The following is a 26,310-nucleotide window of genomic DNA, read 5'->3' as shown; positions in this document are numbered from 1 at the left end:
TTAATATCTGGACTCTATTCTGTTCCACTGGTCTATGGGTTTGTTCTTGTGCCAATACTGTCGGTATTTTGATAGAGATTGTATTTAATCAGTAGATTGCTTTAGGCAGGATGGGCATTTTAACAATATTAATTCTTCCTACCCAAGAGCATGGGGAGAATTTCCATTTATTAGTATCCTCTTTAATTTCTCTTAAGCTTGTCTTGTAGTTTTCAGCGTATAGTCCTTGGTTAAGTCTATCCTAGGTATTTTATTCTTTTTGATGCAATTCTAAATGGAATTGTTTTCCTGATTTCTCTTTCTGCTAGTTCATCATTAGTGTATAGGAATGCCACAGATTTCTGTGTATTAATTTTGTATCCCACAACTATACTGAATTCAGATATTAGATCTACTAGTTTTGGAGTAGATTCTTTAGGGGTTATGTACAATGTCATGTCATCTGCAAACAGGGACAGTTTGACTTCTTCCTTCCCAATCTGGATGCTTTTTATTTCTCTGTGTTCTCTGACTGCCATGGCTAGGACCTCTAAACCTATGTTGAATAAAAGTGGGGAGAGTTGGCATCCTTGTCTTGTTCCTGATCTTAGAGGAAAAGCTTTCAGCTTCTCTCTATTAAGAATAATGTTGGCTGTGGGTTTGTCATATATGGCCTTTTATTATGTTGAGGTACTTGCCCTCTATACCTATTTATTTATTTCTTCTCTGATCTTTATTATGTCCCTCCTTCTGCTGTCTTTTGGCTTCACTTGTTCTTCTTTCTCCAGTTTCAATAATTGTGAATTTAGACTATTCATTTCAAATTGTTCTTCCTTCTTTTAACAGGCCTAGATTGCTATATACATCCCTCTTAGAACTGCCTTCTCTGCATCCCACAGAAGTTGGGGCATTGTGCTGTTGTTGTCATTTTTCTCCACTCTGTTTTAATTTTGTTATTGATCCATTGATTATTTAGGAGCATGTTTTTAAGCCTCCATGTTTTTGTGAAACTTTGTGTTTTCTTTGCACAATTTATTTCTAGTTTATACCCTTGTCATCTGAGAAGTTGGTTGGTAGAATTTCAATATTTTTGAATTTACTGAGCCTCTTTTTGTTGCCTAGTATGTGGTCTCTTCTGGAAAATGTTCCGTGTGCACTTGAAAAGAATGTGTATCCTGCTGCTTTTGTGTGTAGAGTTCTGTAGATGTCTGTTAGGTCCATCTGTTCTGATGTGTTGTTCAATGCCTCTGTGTCCTTACTTACTTTCTGTTCTGGTTGATCTGTCCTTTGGAGTGGGTGGAGTATTGAAGTCTCCTAGAATGAATGCATTACATTCTATTTCCCCTTTTAATTTTGTTGGTATTTGTTTCACATATGTAGGTTCTCTTGTGTTGTGTGCATAGATGTTTATAATGGTTATATCCTCTTGTTGGACTGACCCCTTTATCATTATGTAATGTCCTTCTTTGTCTCTTGTGACTGTCTTTGTTTTGAAGTCTATTTTGTCTGATACAAGCACTGCAACACGTGCTTTTTTCTCCCTGTTGTTTTTATGAAATATCTTTTTCCATCCCTTCCCTTTTAGTCTGTGTATGTCTTTGGGTTTGAAATGAGTCTCTTATAGGGAGCATATAATTGGATCTTGTTTTTTTATCCATTCTGTTACTTAGTGTCTTTTGATTGGTGCATTCAGACCATTTCCATTTAGGGTGATTATCAGTAGGTATGTGATTATTGCTATTTCAGGCTTTAGATTCGTGTTTACAAAAGGTTCAAGGTAACTTCCTTACTGTCTAAGAGTCTGATACTAAAAACACAATCTAAAGGTTCTTCTTTTTCTCCCTCCTTTTCTTCCTCCTTCATTCTTTATATATTAGATATATTTTGTACTCTTTGTCTATCCCTTTTTATTCCCTGTGGTGACAGCTATTTTATGTTAGGCACACTCCCATCTATTGTAGTTTCTTCAAAATACACTATAGAGATGGTTTGTGGGAGCTAAATTCTGTCAGCTTTTGTTTATGTGGAAATTGTTTAATCCCTCCTTCAAATTTAAATGATAATCTTGCCAGATAAAGTATTCTTGGTTCAAGGCCCTTCTGTTTCATTGCATTAAATATATCATGCCACTCCCTTCTGGCCTGTAATGTTTTTGCTGAGAAGCCTGATGATAGCCCGATAGGTTTTCCTTTGTATGTGATCTTATTTCTCTCTCTGGCTGCTTTTAATAGTCTGTCCTTATCCTTAATCTTTGCCATTTTAGTTATTATATGTCTTGGTGTTGTCCTCTTTGGGTCCCTTGTGTTGGGAGATCTGTGCACCTCCACAGCCTGAGAGACTATCTTCTTTCCTAGATTGGTGAAGTTTTCAGCAATTACTGCCTCCAAGACACTTTCTATTTGTTTTTCTCTCTTCTTCTTCTTCTGGTACCCCTATAATATGAATAATGTTCCGTTTGGATTAATCACACATTTCTCTCAGTATTCTTTCATTCTTAGAGATCCTTTTTTTCTCTCTGTTCCTCAGCTTCTTTGTATTCCTCTTCTCTAATTTCTACTTCATTTATCGTCTCCTCCATCATATCTAATATTTTTGTAATACCTGCATTGTGTTCTTTAACAGTTGGGTCTCTGTCCTAAATTTGATTCTGAGTTCTTGAATATTTTTCTCTACCTCCATGAGCATGTTAATGATTTTTATTTTGAAATCTCTTTCTGGAAGATTCATGAGGTTGATTTCATTGGGATTTTTCTTGGGTGTATTGCTGAGAAGTCTGATGATAGTCTGACTTCGAACCAGGTTTCTTTGACATTTCATAGTTTGTCTGTGGTGCCCTCTAGTACCCAGAAGCTCTTCTCTCTGGAACTGCTCAGCCCCTCGAGCAATGTTGGTCACAGGGGAGTGGTGTTGGTGTTTGCAGGGAGGAAAGAGCTGTTTCCTGCTTCCCGGCTGCCATGCCTGTCTCCACTGCCAGAACCAGTGGGCTGAACACACAGGTATAAGCCTGTATTCTTTGTGTTTGTAGCTGTCGTAGGCTGGCTTCCATCTGGCTGGCCTGACGCCAGGGTAGGGTGTTTGTGAGCCTGAGACAGGTGCAGGCTAGCCGCTTGGAAGATACAGCAGGCTACGTACCACAGTCGAGGGCCGTGGAGCTGCCTAGCCAGGCAGCGGGATGGAGCGCCTTAAGATTGTTTAAGCTTCCAACCTGTTCGGCAGAGTGCACCTGGATAGTTTTGCCTTCCTGTCCTTTCTCCTCAGCAGTAAGCTCTGCAATCCTTGCCCCTTTAGCATCTCTCTTGCTTTTAGGAAGTCTCTCAGAATGCCCACCCATATCAGTTGGTTATGAATCCCTGTTTTCCACAAGCAATTGGAATCTCTGTCTACAAGTATTCCATCTGTCTTAGCTTTCCAACTGCACTAAATCACTAGAGCACTGTGCAATGTAGGTTCATGCTCCCACAGTAGATCCCTAGGGCTATGTGTTCAGCAGTCCTAGGCCTCTACTCCCTCCCCACTCTGTTTCTCTTCCTTCCACCAGTGAGCTGCAGTGGGGGAAGGACTTGGGCCTGGCTGGTTCACAGCTTTGGTATGTTACCTTGTTCTGTGAGGTCTGCTCTTTTCTCCAGGTGTATGCAGTCTGGTGCAGCCTTTTTTCCTGTTGCTCTGTCAGGATTAGTTGTATTAAATTATATTTTCATATTATATGTGGTTTTAGGAGGAGGTGTCTGTCTCACCTCTCATGCCGCTATCTTTAATCCCTTATTTGATATCCTGTATTTTTTACTTGGCATTTTTATCATGTCTTTTGGAGTTGATGGAGGTCATCATGAAAATTATATCCCCAATATTTTGAAGATCAAAATAAACTTTTTTTTTTTAAACCAACGCTACAGGTGGGTTGGTGGTTGTGACAGGATAGGGCAATGGATTCTTTTTTATTCTCTTTTCTGAAACACACAGTAAAAACACCCTGATCTAGTTCTCTGACTTGGGGTAAAGTTAGGATTTAAAAAATGACTTGCTCTCAGACATAATTATGATAAGTAGTGCTGAAAAATGAAATTAGCTTTGTTGGATCAAAAGTTTAGGCTAGAATGTCTGCCTTCTAACCCAAAAATAGTCCAGTGCTTTTAATTAGGTTCCTTACTCCATGTGTCCTAGTGTGCCACATCCCCAGGCTCCAGCCAAAGGCATTATTGATTGCCAGCTCCATCTGGAATTGTTCATAGGTGCAAGGTGAAAAGAATTTGTATACCATTAAATTTTTTTCTCTCTTGAAACAGAGAGCAAGATCTTTGCACCTAGTAAACTAATGTTATGAGGAAGTTAATTTGTGAAAGCATAGTTAGAAATGGAGCAAAATTTTGCTTTCATGAATTCGTTGTCTTTTCTAGTGCAAAATCTCAAACTGTTTTTCCATTAGTTGATATTAGATTAATAAAAACAAATATTTGCACAGAAAATTATGGAGTAGTGAGAATCAAATATAAACATGACTTCCATTTTTATTTCTTCTAATGGTAACTGGTTTTATTATATTTTGACTGAATCTTTCTGTAGATATTAAAAATTGCACTTTCATCAGAGAATGACTTTTTACCTACCTTGCCATGTATGTTAATAATTTGCTATTTGATGTGGAATAAATTCCCATGATTAAAATTCTACGCTGAAATATTTAGATATAATGAAACATTTTTTTCCTGCGTATTATTAGAATCATACCCAGTTACTCAAAGGAGAATGTGTGTTTTCAAAATCATATAAAGGGGATTCCACAGTTTTGTTCTTGGCAGCATCATGAACTCTATTCTCTGAGAATACAGTTCATTACACACAACAGTAAAAATGCCAGATTTTTTTCATTTATTTTATAAATATATAGTTATGCTGCAAGGAAGCAAAAGAAATTTATAGAGGTAAATATCATGAAAAATATGAGTTTATCTTGTGATAAAATTGGTTTCACATTAAAAAATCTCAAAAATGTCCATACAACATTCAGTCATTCACAACTAACATGACAAATTATTGGCAAAGTATAAAGAGAAAAGGTAGCAAATATGCTATGTCAATGGTGAAACACAAAAGCATTTCCTATATAACAAAACAAGGATACCCACTCTCACTACTTCTTTCCATCACAGTCCTGGAATTTCTAGTAAGTTCAGTAAGATAAGAAAAAAAGTGAAGATTGAAAAAATCACTATGTACTATATATAACCATCTACATAGAAAACCCAAAAGAATCCACAGAAAAATTATTGGGATTAGCAGGAGTGTTTACCAAGTTTGCCAGATATAAAAACCCATATACAGAAATCAAGTACATTTCTACATGCCAGCAAAAAAATGTTAGAGAAGTTAATTAATTGGATATATCATTGAAATAAGTTATTCCAGAAAAGTTCATCAGAGCATGGAACTACTAGGTGAAAAGTGTTGAAATGCAAACTTTGCTGAAGAGACCGTTGTCACTACCTTAGTCCACTGATGAATCTCAGCATCACTAAGGGTGGGAAAACCAGATTTTCTCTGCTTTCTGATGTGAGACAGTCTGAAGTCTACAACACCATTATTTAGTATTCTGACCTAAAGAGTTGAAACTGAACTGTTTGAATATTTAGAACTAATGTTCAGTATCCAAAAAAGAGAAAGCAGGAGGTAAACAAGTTAAACATGAAGAAGTATACAGACAATTCAGAATGTGAGTCATTTTGAAGAGTAATGGACTCATTTTCTAACAAGTCAGTGGTATTAAAAAAAGGAGACAGTGGAGGAAGTGAGGGACTTTTCTCTAGATTGATGGAGACTTGAAGGATTTAACAAACTCACAATGCTGTGGACCTTTTTTGGATTCTGATTTTAAAAAAGCCAACTATAAAAAAGTTTTTTGAGATGAGTGAGGATATTTAAATATGGGCTGCATATTAGATAAGGAATCTTTTTTCTTTTTTTTTTTATTACTAAGGTATCATTGATATACACCCTTATGAAGGTTTCATAAGAAAAACAATGTGGTTATTACATTCATCCTTATTATTAAGTCCCTCCCTATACCCCATTGCAGTCACTGTCCATCAGTGTAGTAAGATGCCACAGAGTCCCTGTTTGTCTTCTGTGAGCTACACTGTCTTCCCAGTGACCACACACACACCATGTGCACCAATCATGGTACCCCACAATCCCCATCTCCCTCCCATCCCACCTGCCCTTAACCACTCCTCCCCTTTGGTAACCACTAGTCCCTTCCTGGACTCTGTGAGTCTGCTGCTATTTTGTTCCTTCAGTTTTGCTTCATTGTTGTACTCCACAAATGAGGGAAATCATTTGGTATTTGTCCTTCTCTGCCTGACTTATTTCACTGAGCATAATATATCCTCTGGCTCCATCCATGTTGTTGTAAATAGTAGGATTTGTTTCTTTCTTATGGCTGAATAGTATCCCATTGTGTATATGTACCACATCTTCTTTATCCATTCATCTACTGATGGACACTTAGGTTGCTTCCATTGCTTGGCTATTGTAAATAGTGCTGCGATAAACATAGGGTTGAAGAATTTTTATTAATATTGTTATATTGACATTGTTGAAAAAGTACTTTTTTGACTATTTTATATAAGGAACTATGTATAATGACATAATGTCTGAAATTTAAAATGATAAAATATAAGGTACCTGGGAATAAAATAAATACAAGGCTTTTATCAAAGAATTTATAACACTTTGTTATAAAGCCTTTTAAGGAGAACTCAGTAACTGGAGAGATATAATGTGTTAATGAGGTGAAAATTCAAGACCATGAAGGGGTCAGTTCTTCTGAAATTCATTGATAGATTCAGTGCAATTTCCATCAAAATCTCAAAAGGCTGCTGTTGAGTTTTGGTTGCTGGGGTTGGTTAGTTGGTTCAGTGGAATTGATAGGTGTTCTGAAATTTAAATGAGGAGTGTAAAGGGCCAAGAATATGCAGAACAGTCCTGAAGAAGAACAAGGTGGGAGGCTTGCCTTACTAGATACTGAGACTTCTTGTGAGGGTGTAGTGATTAAGGTGGTATCTATTTGACTCAAAAATATACCAAGATACCAGAGTAGAGAGCTACAAAACAGGCACACATGTATGTAGAAACTGTATGTAACATAGTAGCAATGCATTTAAGGAGTGCTGGGACAGTTAGTTATCAGTAGATGTAAAAAATGAAGTTCTATTCTTACCTCATATGATACCCCCAAAATGATACACCTTTACCTTGTACCATATATAACATCAGTTTCAGGTGGATTAATGACTGGTGAGAAAGAGAAAGTTAAAAGATTTTTAGGTGAATATCTTTATGAACTTGGGATGGGGAAGATTTTGTGAAAAGTTGTAGACCATAACAGAGAAGATTGGTACATTTAAAACAGTTAAACTATTTTTGATACAGTAAATAAAAATATACCATAAAACAATCGAAGAAATAATTCAAAGATTGGAAGATAAAATTTATGTAACATAAAACAAATAAAGGATTATTATCCAGAATATATAAAGAATGCTTACAAGTCATTAAGAAAAAGAATCCTAATTGAAAAATGGACAATATACATAAGTAGTTATTTCACAGAAGTGGAAACAGAAATGGCAAAATACCATAAGAAAAGATGTTCAGACAGAGGGGCCAAGATGGCGGCATGAGTAGGGCTGCAGAAATTTCCTCCCAAAACCATATATATTTTTGAAAATACAACAAATACAACTATCCCTAAAAGAGAGAGCAGACAATACAGTACAAAAGCCAGACTACATCTACATCTGTGAGAAATTGGCATCTCACAAATGGGGTAAGATACAAGCTGCAGCCCGGGGGGACCCAAGTGCTCCCCCCACCCCAGCTCACCAGCAGAAGGAGAGGGGTTGGAGTGGGGAGGGTGTGGAAGCACAGGACTGCTAAATAACCAGCTCTAGTAATCCGCACCGGGAGTGCAGACACACATTGCATGGTATGCTGGATATTAGGGAAATGGAAAAGTAAAATCTGTGAGTGGATCCCTGCAGCAGGCTCCCCTGGGACAAAAGAAAAGCAAATGCTTTTTGAAAATCTTAAAGGGACAGGGGCCTCACAGCTGGAAGGAATCGTCCAGGCACACTAAGCCCAGTAGGCTAGGAATTCTGAGGATCTTCGGACTCTTCAGTCCTGTGGGAGGCAGCACAGCTCTGAAGCCCCTCATGGCAATAAACAGCCTGCCATACATTCCCCCTCTGGCATGGCCCCGCTACAGCAGCCAAGCAGCCTGAGAGTGGCTGCGCCCACAGCAGCTTCCCAGAGTCTCCTCCCGGGGCATAGCTGCCCAGGTCAGAACGGGGGCCACTGGCGGCATGCAGCTGCCTTGTGCAGGCAGAGGATGCTGGGGTAGGATGCAAAGGGGCACTGTTCTTGCAGGAGAGAACACCTGGCGCGCCTGCCTCTCCCCACAGGGCTCTGGGCTGCCCCGCCTGCGGGACTCAGGGGATTAATCTGGATTCTGCTCTGGGTGTGAGGGTGACTGACACAGGCAGCAGAGAGGGGAAGGGTGACCAGCAAACAGGAAGGGACTTTCTTCTCCCAGCTGACACACATGCCACCTGCCTACAGCTACCTCTATCACCATGGAAAGGCAGAAGAATTTAGTCCAGTCCAGAATTACCCAGACAACCCCCAAGAGAGGACCTGGGAAGAGAGATATAACCAATCTTCCTGAAGAAGAATTCAAAATGAAGGTCATAACCATGCTGATGGACCTGCAGAGAAATATGCAGGAGCTAAAGGATCAAGTTAGGAGGGAGAATACAGAAATAAAACAATCTCTGGAAGGACTTAAGAGCAGATGGGATGAGGTGCAAGAGACTGTTAATGGAACAGAAATCAGAGAACAGGAATACAGAGAAGCTGAGGCACAGACAGATAAAAGGATCTCCAGGAATGAAGGCATATTAAGAGAACTGTGTGACCAATCCAAACGGGACAATATTTGCATTATAGAGGTACCAGAAGAAGAACAGAGAGAAAAAACGACAAAGTGTATTTGAAGAAATAATTGCTGAAACTTCCCGAAACTGGAGGAGGAAATAGTCTGTCAGACCATGGAAGCCTACAGACCTCCCAACATAAGGGGCCCAAGGAGGATAACACCAAGACACATAATAATTAAAATAGCAAAGAACAAATACAAGGACAGAGTATTAAAGGCAGCCAGAGAGAGAAAAAAGATCACCTACAAAGGAAAACACATCAGGCTATCATCAGACTTCTCAGCAGAAACCTTACAGGCCAGAAGAGAATGGCATGATATATTTAGTGCAGTGAAACAGAAGGGCCTTGAACCAAGAATACTGTATCCAGCACGATTATCATTTAAATATGAAAGAGGGATTAAGCAATTCCAAGACAAGCAAAAGTTGAGGGAATTTGCCTCCCATAAACCACCTCTACAGGGTATTTTAGAGGGACTGCTCTAGATGGAAGCATACCTAAGGCTAAATAGATGTCACCAGAGAAAATAAAATGACACCAAAGAAAGCAGACCAACCAAATCCTAACTAAAGGCAAAAAAATAAAATCAGCTATTCACAAAAGCCATCAAAGGAAACAAAAAGAGCACAGAATAAAACACCTCACATATAAAGAATGGAGGAGGAGGAATAAGAAAGGAGAGAAATAAAGAATCACCAGACAGAGTTTATAATAGCTCAACAAACAAGTTAAGTTAGACAGTTAGATAGTAAAAAAGCTAACCTTGAACCTTTGGTAATGATGAATCTAAAGCCTGCAATGGCAATAAGTACATACCCTTCAATAATCACCCTAAATGTAAATGGACTGAATGCACCAATCAGAAGACACAGAGTAAAAGAATGGATAAAAAAGCAAGATCCATCTATATGCTGCTTACAAGAGACTCACCTCAAATTCAACGACATACACAGACTAAAAGTGAAGGGACAGAAAAAGATATTTCATGCAAACATAGGGAGAAAACAGCAGGTGTTGCAGTACTTGTATCAGACAAAATAGACTTGAAAACAAAGAAAGTAACATCAGAAGGACGTTACATAATGATAAAGGGGTCAGTCCAACAAGAGGTTATAACCATTTTAAATATATATGTACCCAATACAGGAGCACCAACATATGTGAAAGAAGTACTAACAGAATTAAAGGAGGAAATAGAATGCAATGCATTCATTCTAGGAGACTTCAACACACCACTCACTCCAAAGGACAGATCCACCAGACAGAAAATAAGTAAGGACACAGAGGCACTGAACAGCACACTAGAACAGATGGACCTAACAGACATCTACAGAACTCTCCACCCAAAAGCAGCAGGATACACATTCTTCTCAAGTGCACATGGAACATTTTCCAGAAAAGACCACATACTAGGCCACAAAAAGAGCCTCAGTAAATTCCAAAAGATTGAAATTCTACCAACCAACTTCTCAGATCACAAAGGTATTAAACTAGAAATAAATTGTACAAAGAAAACAAAAAGGCTCAGAAACACATGGAGGCTGAACAACATGCTCCTAAATAATCAGTGGATCAATGACGAAATGACGATAGAGATCAAGCAATATGTGGAGACAAATGACCACAATAGCACAAAACCCCAACTTCTGTGGGACACAGCGAAGGCAGTTCTAAGAGGAAAGAATATAAAGCAATGCAGGCCTATTTAAAGAAGGAAGAACAATCCCAAATGAATAGTCTAATGTCACAATTATGTAACCTGGAAAAAAAGAACAAATGAGGCCCAAAGTCAGCAGAAGGAGGGACATAATAAATATCAGAGAAGAAATAAATAAAATTAAGAAGAATAAAACAATAGAAAAAAATCAATGAAACCAAGAGGTAGTTCTTTGAGAAAATAAACAAAATAGATAAGCCCCTTGCCAGACTTATTAAGAGAAAAAGAGAAGCTACACACATAAACAGAATCAGAAATGAGAAAGGAAAAAATCACGATGAACCCCACATAAATACAAAGAATTATTAGAGAATACTATGAAAATCTGTATGCTAACAAGCTGGAAAACCCAGAAGAAATGGACAACTTCCTAGAAAAATACAACCTTCCAAGACTGACCAAGGAAGAAAAAGAAAATCTAAACAGACCAATTACCAGCAATGAAATTGAATCAGTAATCAAAAAACTACCCAAGAACAAAACTTCTGGGCCAGATTGATTCACTGCTGACTTTTATCAGACTTATAGAGAAGACATAATACCCATTCTCCTTAATGTTTTCAAAAAATAGAAGAAGAGGGAATACTTGCAGACTCATTCTATGTAGGCAGCATCACTCTAATACCAAAACCAGGCAAAGACCCCACCAAAAAAGGAAATTACAGACCAATATCCATGATGAACACATATGCAAAAATGCTCAACAAAATATCAGCAAACTGAATTCAAAAATACATAAAGAGGATCATACACCATGATCAAGTGGGATTCATCTCAGGGATGCAAGGATGGTACAACATTCAAAATTCCATCAACATCATCCACCACATCAACAAAAAGAAGGACAAAAACCACATGACCATCTGCATAGACACTGAAAAAGCATTCGACAAAATTCAACATCCATTCATGATAAAAACTCTCAACAAAATGGGTATAGAGAGAAGTACCCCAATATAATAAAGGCCATATATGATAAACCCACAGCTAACATACTGAACAGCGAGAAGCTGAAAGCTTTTCCTCTTAAGATCGGGAACAAGACAGGGATGCTTCCTCTCCCCACTGTTACTCAACATAGTACTGGAGGTCCTAGCCATGGCAATCTGACAAAACAAAGAAATACAAGGCATTCAGATTGGTAAAGAAGAAGTCAAACTGTCATTATTTGCAGATGACATGATATTATACATAAAGAACCCTGAAGACTCCACTCCAAAACTGCTAGAACAAATATCTGAATTCAGCAAAGTTGCAGGATGCAAAATTAAGACACAGAAATCTGTTGCTTTCCTATACACTTGCAATGAACTAGTAGAAGGAGAAATCAGGAAAACAATTCCATTCACAATTGCATCAAAAAGAATAAAATACCTGGGGAAAAAACCCTAACCAAGGAAGTGAAAGACGTGTACCCTGGAAACTACAAGACACTCTTAAGAGAAATTAAAGAGGACATTAACAAATGGAAACTCATCCCATGCTCTTGGCTAGGAAGAATTAATATTGTCAAAATGGCCATCCTGCCTAAAACAATCTACAGATTCAATGCAGTCTCTATCAAAATACCAACAGCATTCTTCAATGAACTGGAGCAAATTGTTTTAAAATTCATATGGAACCACAGAAGACCTCGAATAGCCAAAGCAATCCTGAGAAGGAAGAATAAAGCAGGGGGAATTACACTCCCCAACTTCAAGCTCTACTGCAAAACTACAGTGATTAAGACAATTTGGTACTGGCACAAGAACAGACCATAGACCAGTGGAACATAATAGAGAGTTCAGATATTAATCCAAACATATATGGTTAAATACTATATGATAAAGTACCCATGGACATGCAGTGGGGAAATGAGAGCCTCTTCAGCAGCTGGTGTTGGCAAAACTGGACAATTACATGTAAGAGAATGAAATGGATCATTGTCTAACTCCATACATAAAAGTAAACTCCAAATGGATCAAAGACCTGAATGTAAGTCATGAAACCATAAAAGTCTTAGAAAAAAACATAGGCAAAAATCACTTGGACATAAACATGAGTGACTTCTTCATGAACATATCTCCCCAGGCAAGGAAAATAAAAGCAAACATGAACAAGTGGGACTATATCAAGCTGAAAAGTTTCTGGACAGCAAAGGACACCACCAATAGAATAAAAAGGCATCCGACAGTATGGGAGAATATTCTCATAAATGACAAATCCAACAAAGGGTTGACATCCAAAATATGTAAAGAGCTCATGCACCTCAACAAACCAAGTATAAATAATCCAATTAAAAAATGATCAGAAAGAAGAAATTCAGATGGCCAACAGACACGTGAAAAGATGCTCCATGTCACTAGTCATCAGAGAAATGCAAATTAAAACCACAATGAGATATCACCTCACACCAGTAAGGATCACCACCATCCAAAAGACAAACAAATGTGGGCAAGGTTGTGGAGAAAGGGGCAACCTCCTATACTGCTGGTGGGAATGTAAATTAGCTCAACCATTGTGGAAAGCAGTATGGAGGTACATCAAAAAGCTCAAAATAGAAATACCATTTGACCCAGGAATTCCTCTTCTAGGAATTTACCCTAAGAATACAGCAACCCAGTTTGAAAAAGACAGATGCACCCCTATGTTTGAAAAAAACATAGCACTATTTACAGTAGCCAAGAAATGGAAGCAACCTTAGTGTCCATCATTAGATTAATAGATAAAGATGTGGTACATATACACAATGGAATATTATTCAGCCATAAAAAGAAAACAAATCCTACCATTTCTAACAACATGGATGGAGCTAGAGGGTATTATGCTCAGTGAAACAAGCCAGGCAGAGAAAGACAAGCACCAAATGATTTCACTCATCTGTGGAGTATAAGAACAAAGAAAAACTGAAGGAGCAGAACAGCAGCAGAATCACAGAACCCAAGAATGGACTAACAGTTACCAAATGTAAAGGGACTGGGGAGGATTTGTGGGAAGGGAGGGATAAGGGTGGAAAAAAAGAAAGGGGGCATTACAATTAGCATGTATAGTGTGGGGGTCACAGGGAGGGCTATGCAACACAGAAAAGACAAGTAGTGATTTTACAGCATCTTACTACGCTGATAGACAGTGACTGTGAAGGTGTATGTTGGGGGGACTTGGTGAACGGGGGAGCCTAGTAAACATAATGTCCTTCATGTAATTGTAGATTAATGATACCAAAAAAAAAAACCAGAAACAAAAAACCGAAGGAGCAAAACAGCAGCCAACTCACAGAACCCAAGAATGGACTAACAGTTACCAACAGGAAAGGGACTGAAGAGACTGGGGAGGATGGGTGGGAAGGGAGGAATAAAGGGGTGTTCGGAAAGAAAGTGGATATTATGATTAGCATGTATAATGTGTGTGGGGTTACGCGGAGGGCTGTACAACACAGAGAAGACAAGTAGTGATTCTACACCATCTTACTATGCTGATGGACAGTGACTGTAATAGGGTATGGGGGTGGACTTGGTGATGGGGGATTCTAGTAAACATAATGTTCTTCATGTAATTGTAGATTAATGATACCAAAAGAAAAAAAAAAAGAGATGTTCAGCCTCCGTAGTCAGGAACATGCATTTTAAAGTTACAAGTAGATATTATTTATATTGGTAAAATTCAAAGTCTAGTATTACTGTTAGTGTATGTGTAGAAGTGTAACAAGCACTTATAGACTACCTATGAAAGTATAAATTAATACAACTTTCTGGAAAATAATTAGTAAATTTCAATGTGTACCTACTACATGGCCTAGGAATTCAGCAATTCTCTCAAAGCCTGTTCCTTGGAGAAACTCTCACATAGGTTTATTAGAATGTGCTAGCAGCATTGTTTGAAATAGCAAGAATAATAAAACCCAGTTGTCCATCACCTTTGGACTAGGTAAAACAATGACCTGCAGTGACAATGGAGGGTATTAAAAAAAAAGCACATTACCCTTATTGATTAGTATGAGTCTCAAAATATATTGTAAAAAGTAGTTTATTAAAAAACTATATATACATTTCAAAAACATACAAACATCCATATTTGTAGCAAAACCATAATAAAATCACAAGGGGATTTTAAGGACAAGATTTAGAATATAGGGTATTCTTGCCTCCATGTGGAAGCAGTGAGTTAGGATAAGAACTTAAGAAGTAGATACAGTGTTCAGTTGCTGTAGGGTCCCCAGGTCTATATATCATTATCTTCATATATGTAAACCTATACAGCCTTTTGAAAGCTTGATAGGAGACTCTGTATTTTCAACATAAATCTGTGACTTGGTCTCTCTCTTTTTTTAACTGAAGTACAGTTGATATATAATATTTTGGTTTTCAGTGTACAATATAGTGATTCTGCAATTATGTACATTTACAAAATGCTCCCCCAATAACTCTCGAACATCTGTCAGCACATGAAGTTATTCCTCTGAAATGATGTGTTTTATAATTGAAGTTTGTCCTTTTTCCCCTTCACCTAATTCACCCACCACCCCACTCCACCCCATTCCACCCCACCATGACAACCCCCAGTTTGTTCTCTGTATTTATGGGTCTGACTTGGTTTCTTTTTTCCATTATTTTTAACTATCCCACGTCTTTCTTTTGCTTAATGATTTCATTGTGCTTCATAATGTACATGATGAAATACATGTTTCTGTAATATCATTGTTGACAGTTTGCTACCATTGGTAGGAAAGATTTGGACTGTTGGGCAGGAATTCTTTGTTGGTTTTTAGCTGTTGCTAGATGTCAGTGGTGTAAGTCTAAAATAGGCATATTCTTTTCTATGTGTATATGTGAAAAGCTTGATTTTTCTCCCTCTTACCAATAGGCAAGTGAAAGACCAGAGTAAGAAGGTAGCCAATCTGAAGCACAAGGAGCAGGTGGAAAAGAAGAAGAGTGCCCAGATGCTGGAGGAGGCTCGGCGAAGAGAAGACAATCTTAATGACAGCTCCCAGCAGCTGCAGGTTAGAGCACAGGAGGTCTGCAAGGATCCGTGGAGAGGTTTCATCCGTCAGTGCATGCCATTCTCCCATCATCTTTACCCTCCTCTTTTTTCTCTGTCTAACCTGCTTGCTGCCTTATTCTCAAATCAACTATTTAGGGATAAAGGTCTTAAATAGAAAAGGCAAGTTTGTTCCACAGCTTTGGGAGGACGCCTCAGCCTAGGAGAGAAAGTTCTTGTTTCAAGCTGATCACACCTGCTTGGTAAGTTCAAAGTGAGTTTAATGAGCGGTTCTGTTGAGCTTCCAGGTGGACAGTATAACGATTTGCCATTTCCTTCATTAAGCCACATTGCTAATCTTGCTTGCTATCTGTTTAACTCCTTTTTTTCCATTTTCCCCCAGTTCTTGAAACTAGGCCCAGGTCATTCATTGTTTCTAACCTTCACAGTAATCCAATAGGGCAGATGGTTTTGTGCACATTTTACAGATGTTGAAATAGACTCGGAGAATTGACTTCCTTACCTGAGTATATACAACTTTCTCAGTGGCTCAGCCGGGATTTGAGACTTCCTGGTTCTCTAGCCTGTAAGAGTGATGGTGTATGGTTTAGAGAAGAGTGGAAACCCCTGAAACTCCGGCTAAGACTTCTAAGCAATGACCAGACTGTCTCTCTCGTTACAAATTCTAATGGACTGTGAGTGTTTATGCTATGTAGTCATGAAATCTTTACTGGAAAGATTCGGAAGAGCTAGTTTTAGGCTTTACAACAAATTCATTTCAGAAATGAAAATCTGACTTTTAATTCCTTTTTTCATAAATTTTACTAATTATAAAATATATGCTCCTTATGGAAACACTATGAATTTCCTCAAATGTACCAACTTTTGAAAAAAGTACCAATTTTCCCTTACTTTTAACAACTGTTGATACTATCAATTTTCTCTTCCTCCTTTTATTCTTTTAGTGACCATCTGATGGGCACAAAAGAATTAACTTTTGATTTAATTTATATTTCTGTGACTACCAGTCAGGCTGAGTATTTTTCATGTCTTAAATGTTATTTCTCTGTTAATGTAATTAAAATCTTTCTTTTCCATTGTGGCTTTTTCTCCATGGATTTTTCACTTAGTTTATCTCAGTTTTGAGATCATATAGGTTTTTTTAAGTTGCTCGGGGCTTTCGTTTTTTACTTTTACTTTTTAATTTAAATTACTTTAGGGTATTTTTTTATGGTGAGAGTCTTACTTTTTCTTCATTGCTAACAATTTCATTTGACCCTTTCTAGGAAATTATTCATTGCTCACAAGTTTGAATTGACATCTTCATATTTTATGGAATTGTTTAATAATTAGGCTATTTGTAGGCTTTCAATTCAACCTTCCTTCTTGGGCTAGGATCACATTGTTGTTAATTATAGGAAATACCATTTTTTTCATAAGACAAGTCCTTCTTTATGTTAATCCCTTCACTATTTCATTTGTCTAGTTTCCCTCTCCCATTTAATGTTTTCTACTGCCAGTCGGTCTTTAAAGCCAAAAGATGCCCTTTTAGTTTGTCATTTCTTAGAACACCAAAAGTGCTGTCATGTGTAATTTATTACTTCCTCTTTACATAATCTGAGATAAGTAAATCAGAGTGTTTATTTACATATTACATATAGAGAAAACTCATTTTAGAGTGGGTGAGTGGCTTTTCTAAGGTATGTCAATAGGTGATAGATGTAAAAGTTCTGAAAAATGATAGCTGATGGCTATTTGCAAGATATGCGTGGATGCAATTTACTCAAATACAGCAATTGAATAGTGGATTGCAGATAGGATACTTTGGATCTGATCTCAACTCTTTGGCTTGCTAGCTGTGCTACTTATTCTTAACTGTCTTACTGCAAATGATGGCCCAGTGGTAGGTAGCAAGCATCGCCAGCACCCAGACTGTGATCTCTGTGACCCCCTACAAGAAGCTCGGAATTCATGGTGAAATGCTAATACAATTCATGGGAGAGTAGAATGATCAAAAAGCAATTAATTAAGGATTTATATTTAAAAAGTTCTTACTACCTGAGTTTTTTCTTTATTTTAAAGTTTCCAAGTATATCTTTGGGTCCATCTATTGATGTTTTCATAAAATAGAAGTAAAGGGAAGGACTTTTAAAAATATTTCCACTATAGGCATAATAATAATACTAGGATTAAAATATATTCTTTATCATGTTAAAACTATATTATACTTAATATTTTGAACTTGATGTGTCATGAATATTTAATCTTTATCAGATACCACCTTGGCTTCCAAAGATTAATTTTACTACTCATGATAAACACATAATGTGTTTTCTTTTGTTTGCAAAAAATTGAAAATTACTTTAAAAAAGGAGATTCATTTTCACCTTTTGTTTTTCATTAGCTTCCAGTTATGGTGTAAGGACATTGGTGGCTTCACTCTGGTAGAAGTTAACAGTTTGCACAAAGCAGTAATACTACTTTTTAATTTACCTCTCCTTATTCTTAAAAATAAAATACATTTAAAAAGTACATGAAACATACATGTTACATGTACAGTGTAGATAATATGTACAAAGTGATTGTCTCAAGGAAGTAGAATATTATGGGCATCCCAGAAACTACATGTTGTATTCTTTTCCAATCATGTTTTCCTCCCTTCCTCCAGAGGAAATTATGATGTGGCTTTTATTATTATTGACTTTCTGTATGACCTGTGTATATATTAAATAAGAAGTTTGGGTTAGTTTTGCATAGTTTTATTTTATATAAATGGAATCATCATATTTATTCTTTTGTGGCTTCTTTTGTTCAACATCATGTGTGAGATTTATTCATTTTAGTTTGTGTGTAGCATTTGCACATTCATTGTCCTTGCTGTACTGTGTCTTTGCTTTTAATTCAAAATTCCATGTTTTATCTTGAAAATGTTCTGAAAAAGGTAACTTCATTTCTTTCCAGTTTTCTGTTTTTGAATACTTCAGATGCAACTACAATTATTCCTTCTTGGCAGCAAGTTTGGAATTAAGTTGTTACTCTGCTCTTTCTTTTTGGCTCTACACATTAAAAGTGTTCTGAAGAGATTAAAGACATTCCTTACATATGAAATGAAAATCATACCTGAAAGTGGAGGAAGTCTATGGATCCCACAGACTCAAAATGCTGCCATTTACCATGACCTTAGTTCAGAATGCCCTTTCTTAAGACATCATATTGCCACTTGATTGTATCCTATTTCTCCCTTTTTGTTCTGAATAGTTATTACTATGACTTGTATTAACTAGTCTGAAACTTTTTGGTTTTAAGAAGCTCCTTTATACTGTTGAAAATTATTAAAGTCCAAACAGTCATTTTTAAAAATGTGGTTTATATACCATACATATGCATTTACTTATTGATCCAGTTATCCAGTGTCTCGATGTACCTGAAGATACATCCAACAATATAAAAATACATATACAAGAAGGTTATTTTCAGTTTGGTTGGTAATTGCAAAATATTAGAGACAACCTAATTCCTATCAACCTAGTTAATAGGAGAATGCTTGAATGCACTGTGGTAATCCACACATTGGAGACTGGAAGCTTTAAAAAAGAACGAGGAAGATCTCTAATGAATGAATGTGGAGTGATTTCCAGGACTTCCTGTCCAGTGGGGGGAAAATGCACAGAAGACTATCTGTATGCTATTCTTGGCATAAGAAAACACTTGATGTATTTTGCAAAAGGAAACAGGAAGGATAAACTAGAAACTGAAGAGACCAGTGCCACTGAGAGATGTTGGGAGAAAAGTGGAAAGAAGGGAGAAATGGGATCTGGATGCTAAGTTTGATGAGAAAGTAACACTTCTCTTAGCCTATCTCTGTATAGCTCTGACTTAGAATCATGGTAGTATTTTATATATCCTTCACATACTCTAAAAATTAAATGAACAAAACCAATCAAGGTGAAACCTTCTAAGTAAAAGATTGACTGGATCCAGTTTGTATTTTGGGAATACTGTTTTGGGCAGTATTTGGAGAATGCATTAGAATAGGATGAGGGTGGTTATGAAGAAAGTATTTGTCAGTAAGTACGTATCGCACACCTACTCGTGCTGCACAGTATTCTCTGCTGGAAATGGTAATGATGTATCCTTTCTCTCAGATCCTTATTCTTAGCTCACATCATAGAGGAGTTGAGAGTAATGAAGGTGAGAGTGCATGATAGAGACTAATCTTGCAAGCCCAGAAGAGCAGAAGAAGAGAGGGCATATTTGAGATCTATTTTTAGGTAGAAGAGTCAGAGATTTCTCATGGATTGGTATGTTGGCACCAAGGGAGAGGGAAGGAATCGGGGATGACTTTTAGGTTCCTGGCCAGAGTAACTGGATGTATGTTAATACTAAGGAGTAGGGTGGGAGAACTCTGAGGGTGATGACAGATTTGTCAGGGAAAGACCAAGTCCATTTTCAGCATATGAAGTCTTTGTGAGATAGCCTAGTCGGAAGTGTGGGGCAAACAGTTGGATGTGCAAATCTGAGAGTTACAGAACTCTGGTGTAGTTGAATTAATTTTGGAAACTTGTGTTTAAAAATCATAATGAAATCCTTAAAAATCAGTGATACCATCTAGAGATAAAATAGTAATAGATGCACACAGAGTTAGAACTGAGCCCTTAGGATCGTCAACATTTAGAGATGGGGTAGAGTAGCAGAAGGTGGTGCTTGAAAGGAAACTAGATTGAAAAGGCCAGTTGAAGTGGGACAGAAGGAGAGTGGCATCACAGAAGGCAAGAGAGAAGATGTCTGCACAGAGGGCATAAGCACATCTTGGAATGCTGCCAGAGGCAGAGGAGAGGAGGACCACATTGTTGAGTGGTCTGGTCCCATGTATCCAAAATGGTCAAAAGTAAGCACATGGTGACCTCCCTGCCGCCAGCATAGATGGATGCCTTCCATTATATAAGCCTTATTGACCTTGGACATAGTAGATAGCCTTGTATGCATCCAGATACTTGGCCTTGGCCAATTTTTCTGCCACAGGCTCACCAAAATTCACTGCCCTGCACAAGATATTTGTGCTTTCTGGATTATATAATGGTTAAAATGTTGCTAGCATGGTCCACACATACTTACATACAGACTAGTTTACAATTCCAGTTGATATTTGCAAATATGAGTAATAAAATCAATGAGGCACTCACAGATAATGAGCCTTTCCTACTACATTCTTCTACATGGTGCCTGTTCTGTTGATACTCTGCATTTAATTTTGCCAAATTTTGTTTCCCTTATGCAATAATTGAGCTCTGTATAAAATTCAGTTCCGAGTTATTTCATTAACATTTTCTGTGAGCCATATTTCATTTTAATTGGCTAAATCAGATTTCAGAATCCATAGTGGTCTTTAGTAAACATTTATGACTCCTTATTAATAATTAGTGCCTATTAATTTATGAGTGCCTTTTAAGGAGCTGTCACTGTGCTATGAGAATATAGACATAAATAAATGGTTTTTTTTGCCCTCTATGAACATTAGATATGCTTATAAATTTTTTTGTGCTGGATATGTCAAAAGGTGTGTTATAGTGCAATTCATAAGTATTTACTTGACAAAGAACTGAAATAAGGTAAATCCCGGTAAAGAGCCTCCCAAATAAATGTTATATGGAAGCACAAATGAGCTGATTTGACTGATTTTGGAATTAAGAAAGCTCTCTTTTGAAAACCTACCCATCTTTTAAGGTTCAGATCAAATGCTTCTTCCCTGGTGAAGCCTGCCTAAATCCAAACAGTTGGAATTAATTATGCCCTCTGTTGTAATTCCATAAGGGTTTGTGTCTGCTTTGATTTCAAGCATTCAGTTGTTAGGGTATCTCGCTTTGTAATAGTTTGTGTGTTATTTCCTGCATGTACTTGAGTTTGGGAACCATGTCTTGGTACTTTGCATATAATTGGTTCTCTGTAAAAATATTTATTGATTTCAGTTGCATTGATAGAAGTCAAGAACTCTCATTCACAAGCATCTTTGGCCTGTGGGACTCTCGCATCAACCAAACCCTTTATGTATTTCTAATCTCTTACCTCATTTTTAGCTGAGATACTTATTAACATAGCTACGCTGTTTGAGACAAGTTAATACTGTTGGTGTTCTTTAAATATATTGTGTTGATTTCCTAATTTATGCTCTTCTACTTATGCAAAATCCTTTCCCTGTGTACTTACAGTTTTACCACCTAAACATTCTGGCTTAAAATTAACCCTGGTTGATGAACTCTGCCCTGTATTTGCTGTTATCTTATCCATTACTCCTCAGTCTGTATGTTCAATTATACTTTATTGCTTTATACTTTTGTGGGGAAAATCGAAGTTCCTACAGCCAGGATCCTCACCTGAACCTAAACTACTTAATGATGTAACTGGCCTCCTGCTAGGCTAATGCTTCCACACTTGTAGGCAATGAGCTGTTATTGACTGAGTTGTATAAAGAGCTCTGCCCACTTCTCTGGGAAGGCAGAGACAAGGATTATGGAACTGCAGACTGTTGAATGCTGATGTAATTCTAGTGCTGGACCTATAGCCAGGAGAACAAGCAGGGTAATAAACCCTTTCATCCCTAGAACGTTCCATTGTCATTCCTCGGTCTCACTGAATCTGTAGTGAACTTGCCCATGGCTGAAACCCATCCGCAAGACAACTTTCCAATACATTGTTTTGTAATTGCTCCTGTGCAATTTAATCATTTTTCTTTTTGCTTCCCAACTGGTTTATATATGCCTTAGCTAAGGGCTATTGAAAAAATTTCTTCTTAGTCTTTCTTAAGCAGTGTTTTACATAGGTAGCTATTGATTAATTACAGCTCAAATTATTATACATACTAAAAATAAAATTTTTAAATGTAGTTACAATTAAAAAATACTTTGTTGCTATTACATTTAGCATCCTAATATTTTCTAATATTTCTTAAGTTATCCTTTAAGGGCCTTGCATATTGTAACACAGGAAATGCCTTCCCTTTGTTGAGAATATTTACCAGAGCAGTAACAGTCTTGACAAAACCACAAGTTTAGTCACATTTTAACAACACAAAATAGATGGAACTCGGAGTGGGGCTTATAGCAATATGTGGTGGTTTGGTGCTTTGTTTTTATTTATAACAAGTATCTGAACTGGGGAGATGGTAGTGTCAGAGAGATTAATGGAATTGATGAAAGAACACTGGCTCATGTGAGTCAGCTTGTCTGAGACTAATGAATATTAAGAATACAGTTCAAAGAAAGTGAAACTGTAGAAATAGAGATAGAGGAAAGCAGCTTTACATATATTTAGGCATGTTCTCTTAGATGCTGAATCAGTGAAACATTTATGTTTTTCTTTAAAATTTGATTTGCTTTGCTTTCTACCTGTGGATAAAATGAGAGTTCCTGTGGCCAGGATTCTCACCTGGCCCTGGTTGATTAGCTCCCTGCACACCTGTGGGCAATACATGGCTGTTGACTATAAAAAGAGCTCCGCCCAGTACTCTGGGCGCGACACGGTGGCAGGGCTGCAAGGCTGCAGGAGAGCAGAGCAGAGGCTGGAGTGGTGGCAGTGCCGAGGACAGAGGCCCAGAGGATGGCTGTGTGGGACGACTGTGCAGAGAGGCCAAGAGGATGGTTGTGTGAGATGGCTGTGCAGGACAGCTGTGCAGGCAGAGAGGCCCAGAGGATGGCTGTGCGGGATGGCTGTGCAGAGAAGCTCAGAGGACAGCACTGCAGACAGAGAGGCCCAGTGGCAGACACTGGCTTGCTGCATACAGACTTGCTCTGAGTGAATGGGATTCTAGTGACTGACCTGCCACCTGGAAATAAAGTTAGGTATAACCCTTTCACCCCAAAGAGCATTCTGCTGTCAATTTTCTTTGGCCACATTGAATCCATAGTGAACTTGCCCAGGGCTGAAACCCATTGGCAAGACAATTGGCGTAGTCGGCAGGGTTCATTGTTGACCAAGGAAAAAGACAGGCTGCCCTTATGGGAGGGGTGCTTCAGCGGGCTACCCCTGTGAATGGGGAGAGAGTGGATCATCCCCCAATAGGTATGTGATCCGAGGTGGCTTCCCTCCAAGAGGACTGGGCCCCACCCCAAGCCTGGAGGCAAGTGGAGGTGACACCTGAGGCTATAGGCTGCTCTTGGTATAGTAAGCAGATCCTTTGAGAAGCAGAGAGGCCAGGAGGCAGCAGGGACTGTGGGTTGGCTGCTTCTCACAGTCAAAAAAGGTCTACAGAGGAAACCAAAGAAATGGTGGCACGAGAATGCGAGCTGCAAACCTCTGTGGATTCCCTGAGGAAGGAGATGGCATTGATACAAGAGGAAGCAGCACAAGAGCACCGGCAGCAAGGTGCTATTGGAGACGAGATGGCAATGCTGCCACGTGTTCTGAAGGAGGAAGTGGCCATCAAGGAAAAAGAGGAACTCCTGAGGGAAGCACAGGCAGAAGTGGCACCAGAACATCAGCTGCAAAGCATTGAGCTGAAGGTAAGAGAGCTTCTGAAGACCGAGCTGGCATTGTTGCGAGGCACTGTAGCAGAGGAGGCACTTGGGGGAGTGGAGAGAAAGGTGCCATCAGTCCCAGAAATGGAGGAGCTGGGGAAGGATGAAGGGGTGGTGCTGGAGGCACTGGCTCCTCCTGTATTGAAAGCCTGCCCAGTGGTTGTAAAGAAAATAAAGATCCAGCAGCTGAGAGTTCCCCAAGGAGAGGATCAACCCCCTCCCCAGGTCATAGAGCACTCTATGGTCGGCCCCTATACTCAGGCTGATCTGGTGGCTGTGGAACTTAGGGGTGGATGGAATTGTTCTTTTGGGATCAGAAATGGGAAAGCTGTCTTCCCTGACAGTGCAGCCTGCCTTGAGGCAGCAATTACAAAATGCGAGGTGACACATACAGTAGCTGAAGCAATGAGAACCCGGAAAGAAATAGGACCTGTTACTCACAGGAGGAATTTGAGGGGCCTCGTGAGGGTTATGAGGACCCAGATGTGGGTTGATTTGATATGGGCAGGAGTAGATGGAAGGAAATTAGATGGGAAGCCAAGTAAGATCTTACTGGAGCTATGGCAACAACTGAAACCAGAGCAGCAGTTCAAGCCATTAAGACCAAAGAGGCAGAGGTCAGAGACAGAGCCACGAGTCCAGCCTCTGTGTCTGCAAGACTTTTTGCTGGAGAGACTGGAGAACAATGTTTGAGCTTTCTTGCACAAGGACCATTGCAGAGGACTAAGGACACACAGATTGAGAGGTGAGAATCCTGGAGGGGTGGATTGTGGATAAAATGAGAGCTCCTGTAGCCAGGATTCTCACCTGGCCCTGGTCGATTAGCTCCCTGTACACCTGTGGGAAATACATGGCTGTTGACTCTATAAAAAGAGCTCCACCCAGTGTTATGGGCGCGACATGATGGCAGGGCTGCAAGGCTGCAGGAGAGCAGAGCAGAGGCTGGAGTGGTGGCAGCGCTAAGGACACAGGCCCAGAGGATGGTTGTGCAGGACGACTGTGCAGAGAGGCCCAGAGGACGGCTGTGCGGGATGGCTGTGCAGGCAGAGAGGCCCAGAGGATGGCTGTGTGGACAGAAGAGCCCCGAGGCAGAGACCGGCTTGCTGCATACAGTGCAGGGGATTCTAGTGACTGAGCTGCCACCTGGAAATAAAGTTAGGTATAACTCTTTCACCCCAAAGAGCGTTCTGCTGTCAATTTTCTTTGGTCACATTGAATCCATAGCAAACTTGCCCAGGGCTAAAACCCATTGGCAAGACACTACCAAAAACAAATACATCTTTTATTTTGATAAGATTTTTTCTTTTGTTTCTGAAATGAAGACTCTCATTGGTTTTCATCTTAAACATGGGGATATTTATTTGAGAAAACCTTTTAAATTAAGATTGTCTGACATTTTTTTCTGGAAGTAGTATGTTATTTGTCACATGCTACAAACCTCTAATATATTAATGTTCTTGTTTTTGTAAAAGTAAATTTTAGTTTCTTCTTAAGAGACCTTCTCCTTGACTTATTTAAAGATTTATATATAAATTTTATGTAGTTTCTTCCTCTTTATGTTCTCAACAAAGATTAATTGGAATTAAATGTACAAACATATCAGCATCTACTTTTACAACTTTGTGGATAATTGCTGAAATTAACAGGGAAATTCTGTTTTCTTGCAGGTAAAGCACATATATGTTTTCATTTTAATGAGCCACATCTGCTTTTGTTTTAACTTTTGTTTTGAACAACTGAGGTTATAATCCTACTCTAACTGGGGAAGATATTTGAAGGATTTTAAAGGAAGGGGGAAGAAAATACATTTAAACTTTAGCACCAAAGCATTTCCTTAAAAAGTATTTGGAGTGTAACCAAATTCTGTCTCTGTTAGGCTATTTTTTTCTTAAAATTGACTTCATCTGGCTTCAGTTTTTTTTCCCATTCAGCATCTGAACAGTTGGTAATTGAATTCTGACATGTTGAATGGTTTTAATGAAATCTTCTGCATTTGTGTGTATGCTTGGGGGTTGAGGAACAGGGAGGAAGAGCAGCAGTGGGGGTTGAGGGTAGTAAAGAATTACTGTCTCTTTTCATTAAGGTTAATGGATGGCAGTTAACATTAATACCTTTCAGAACATGTTAAAGTCTCTCTTGTAAGTGGTGTTTACTCCAAAA

At 38.5% G+C, this 26,310-nt stretch overlaps 1 protein-coding gene across 15 annotated transcripts in view; it reads left to right on the top strand.

Annotated features, from left to right (window-relative positions):
* The window catches only part of ERC1 (ELKS/RAB6-interacting/CAST family member 1), a 730,429-nt gene that overhangs the window by 343,962 nt on the left and 360,157 nt on the right, over positions 1-26,310 (top strand). For all 15 annotated transcript variants that reach the window (XM_057492538.1, XM_036907416.2, XM_057492541.1 and 12 more), the window contains one exon: positions 15,527-15,662. In XM_057492538.1, coding sequence (XP_057348521.1) covers positions 15,527-15,662 — 136 coding nt within the window. The remainder of the gene's footprint in view (positions 1-15,526; positions 15,663-26,310) is intronic.

Source organism: Manis pentadactyla, chromosome 14 (assembly GCF_030020395.1).
Source record: "Manis pentadactyla isolate mManPen7 chromosome 14, mManPen7.hap1, whole genome shotgun sequence".
Classification (NCBI taxonomy): domain Eukaryota; kingdom Metazoa; phylum Chordata; class Mammalia; order Pholidota; family Manidae; genus Manis; species Manis pentadactyla.
This window is presented reverse-complemented; position numbering and strand designations above follow the sequence as displayed.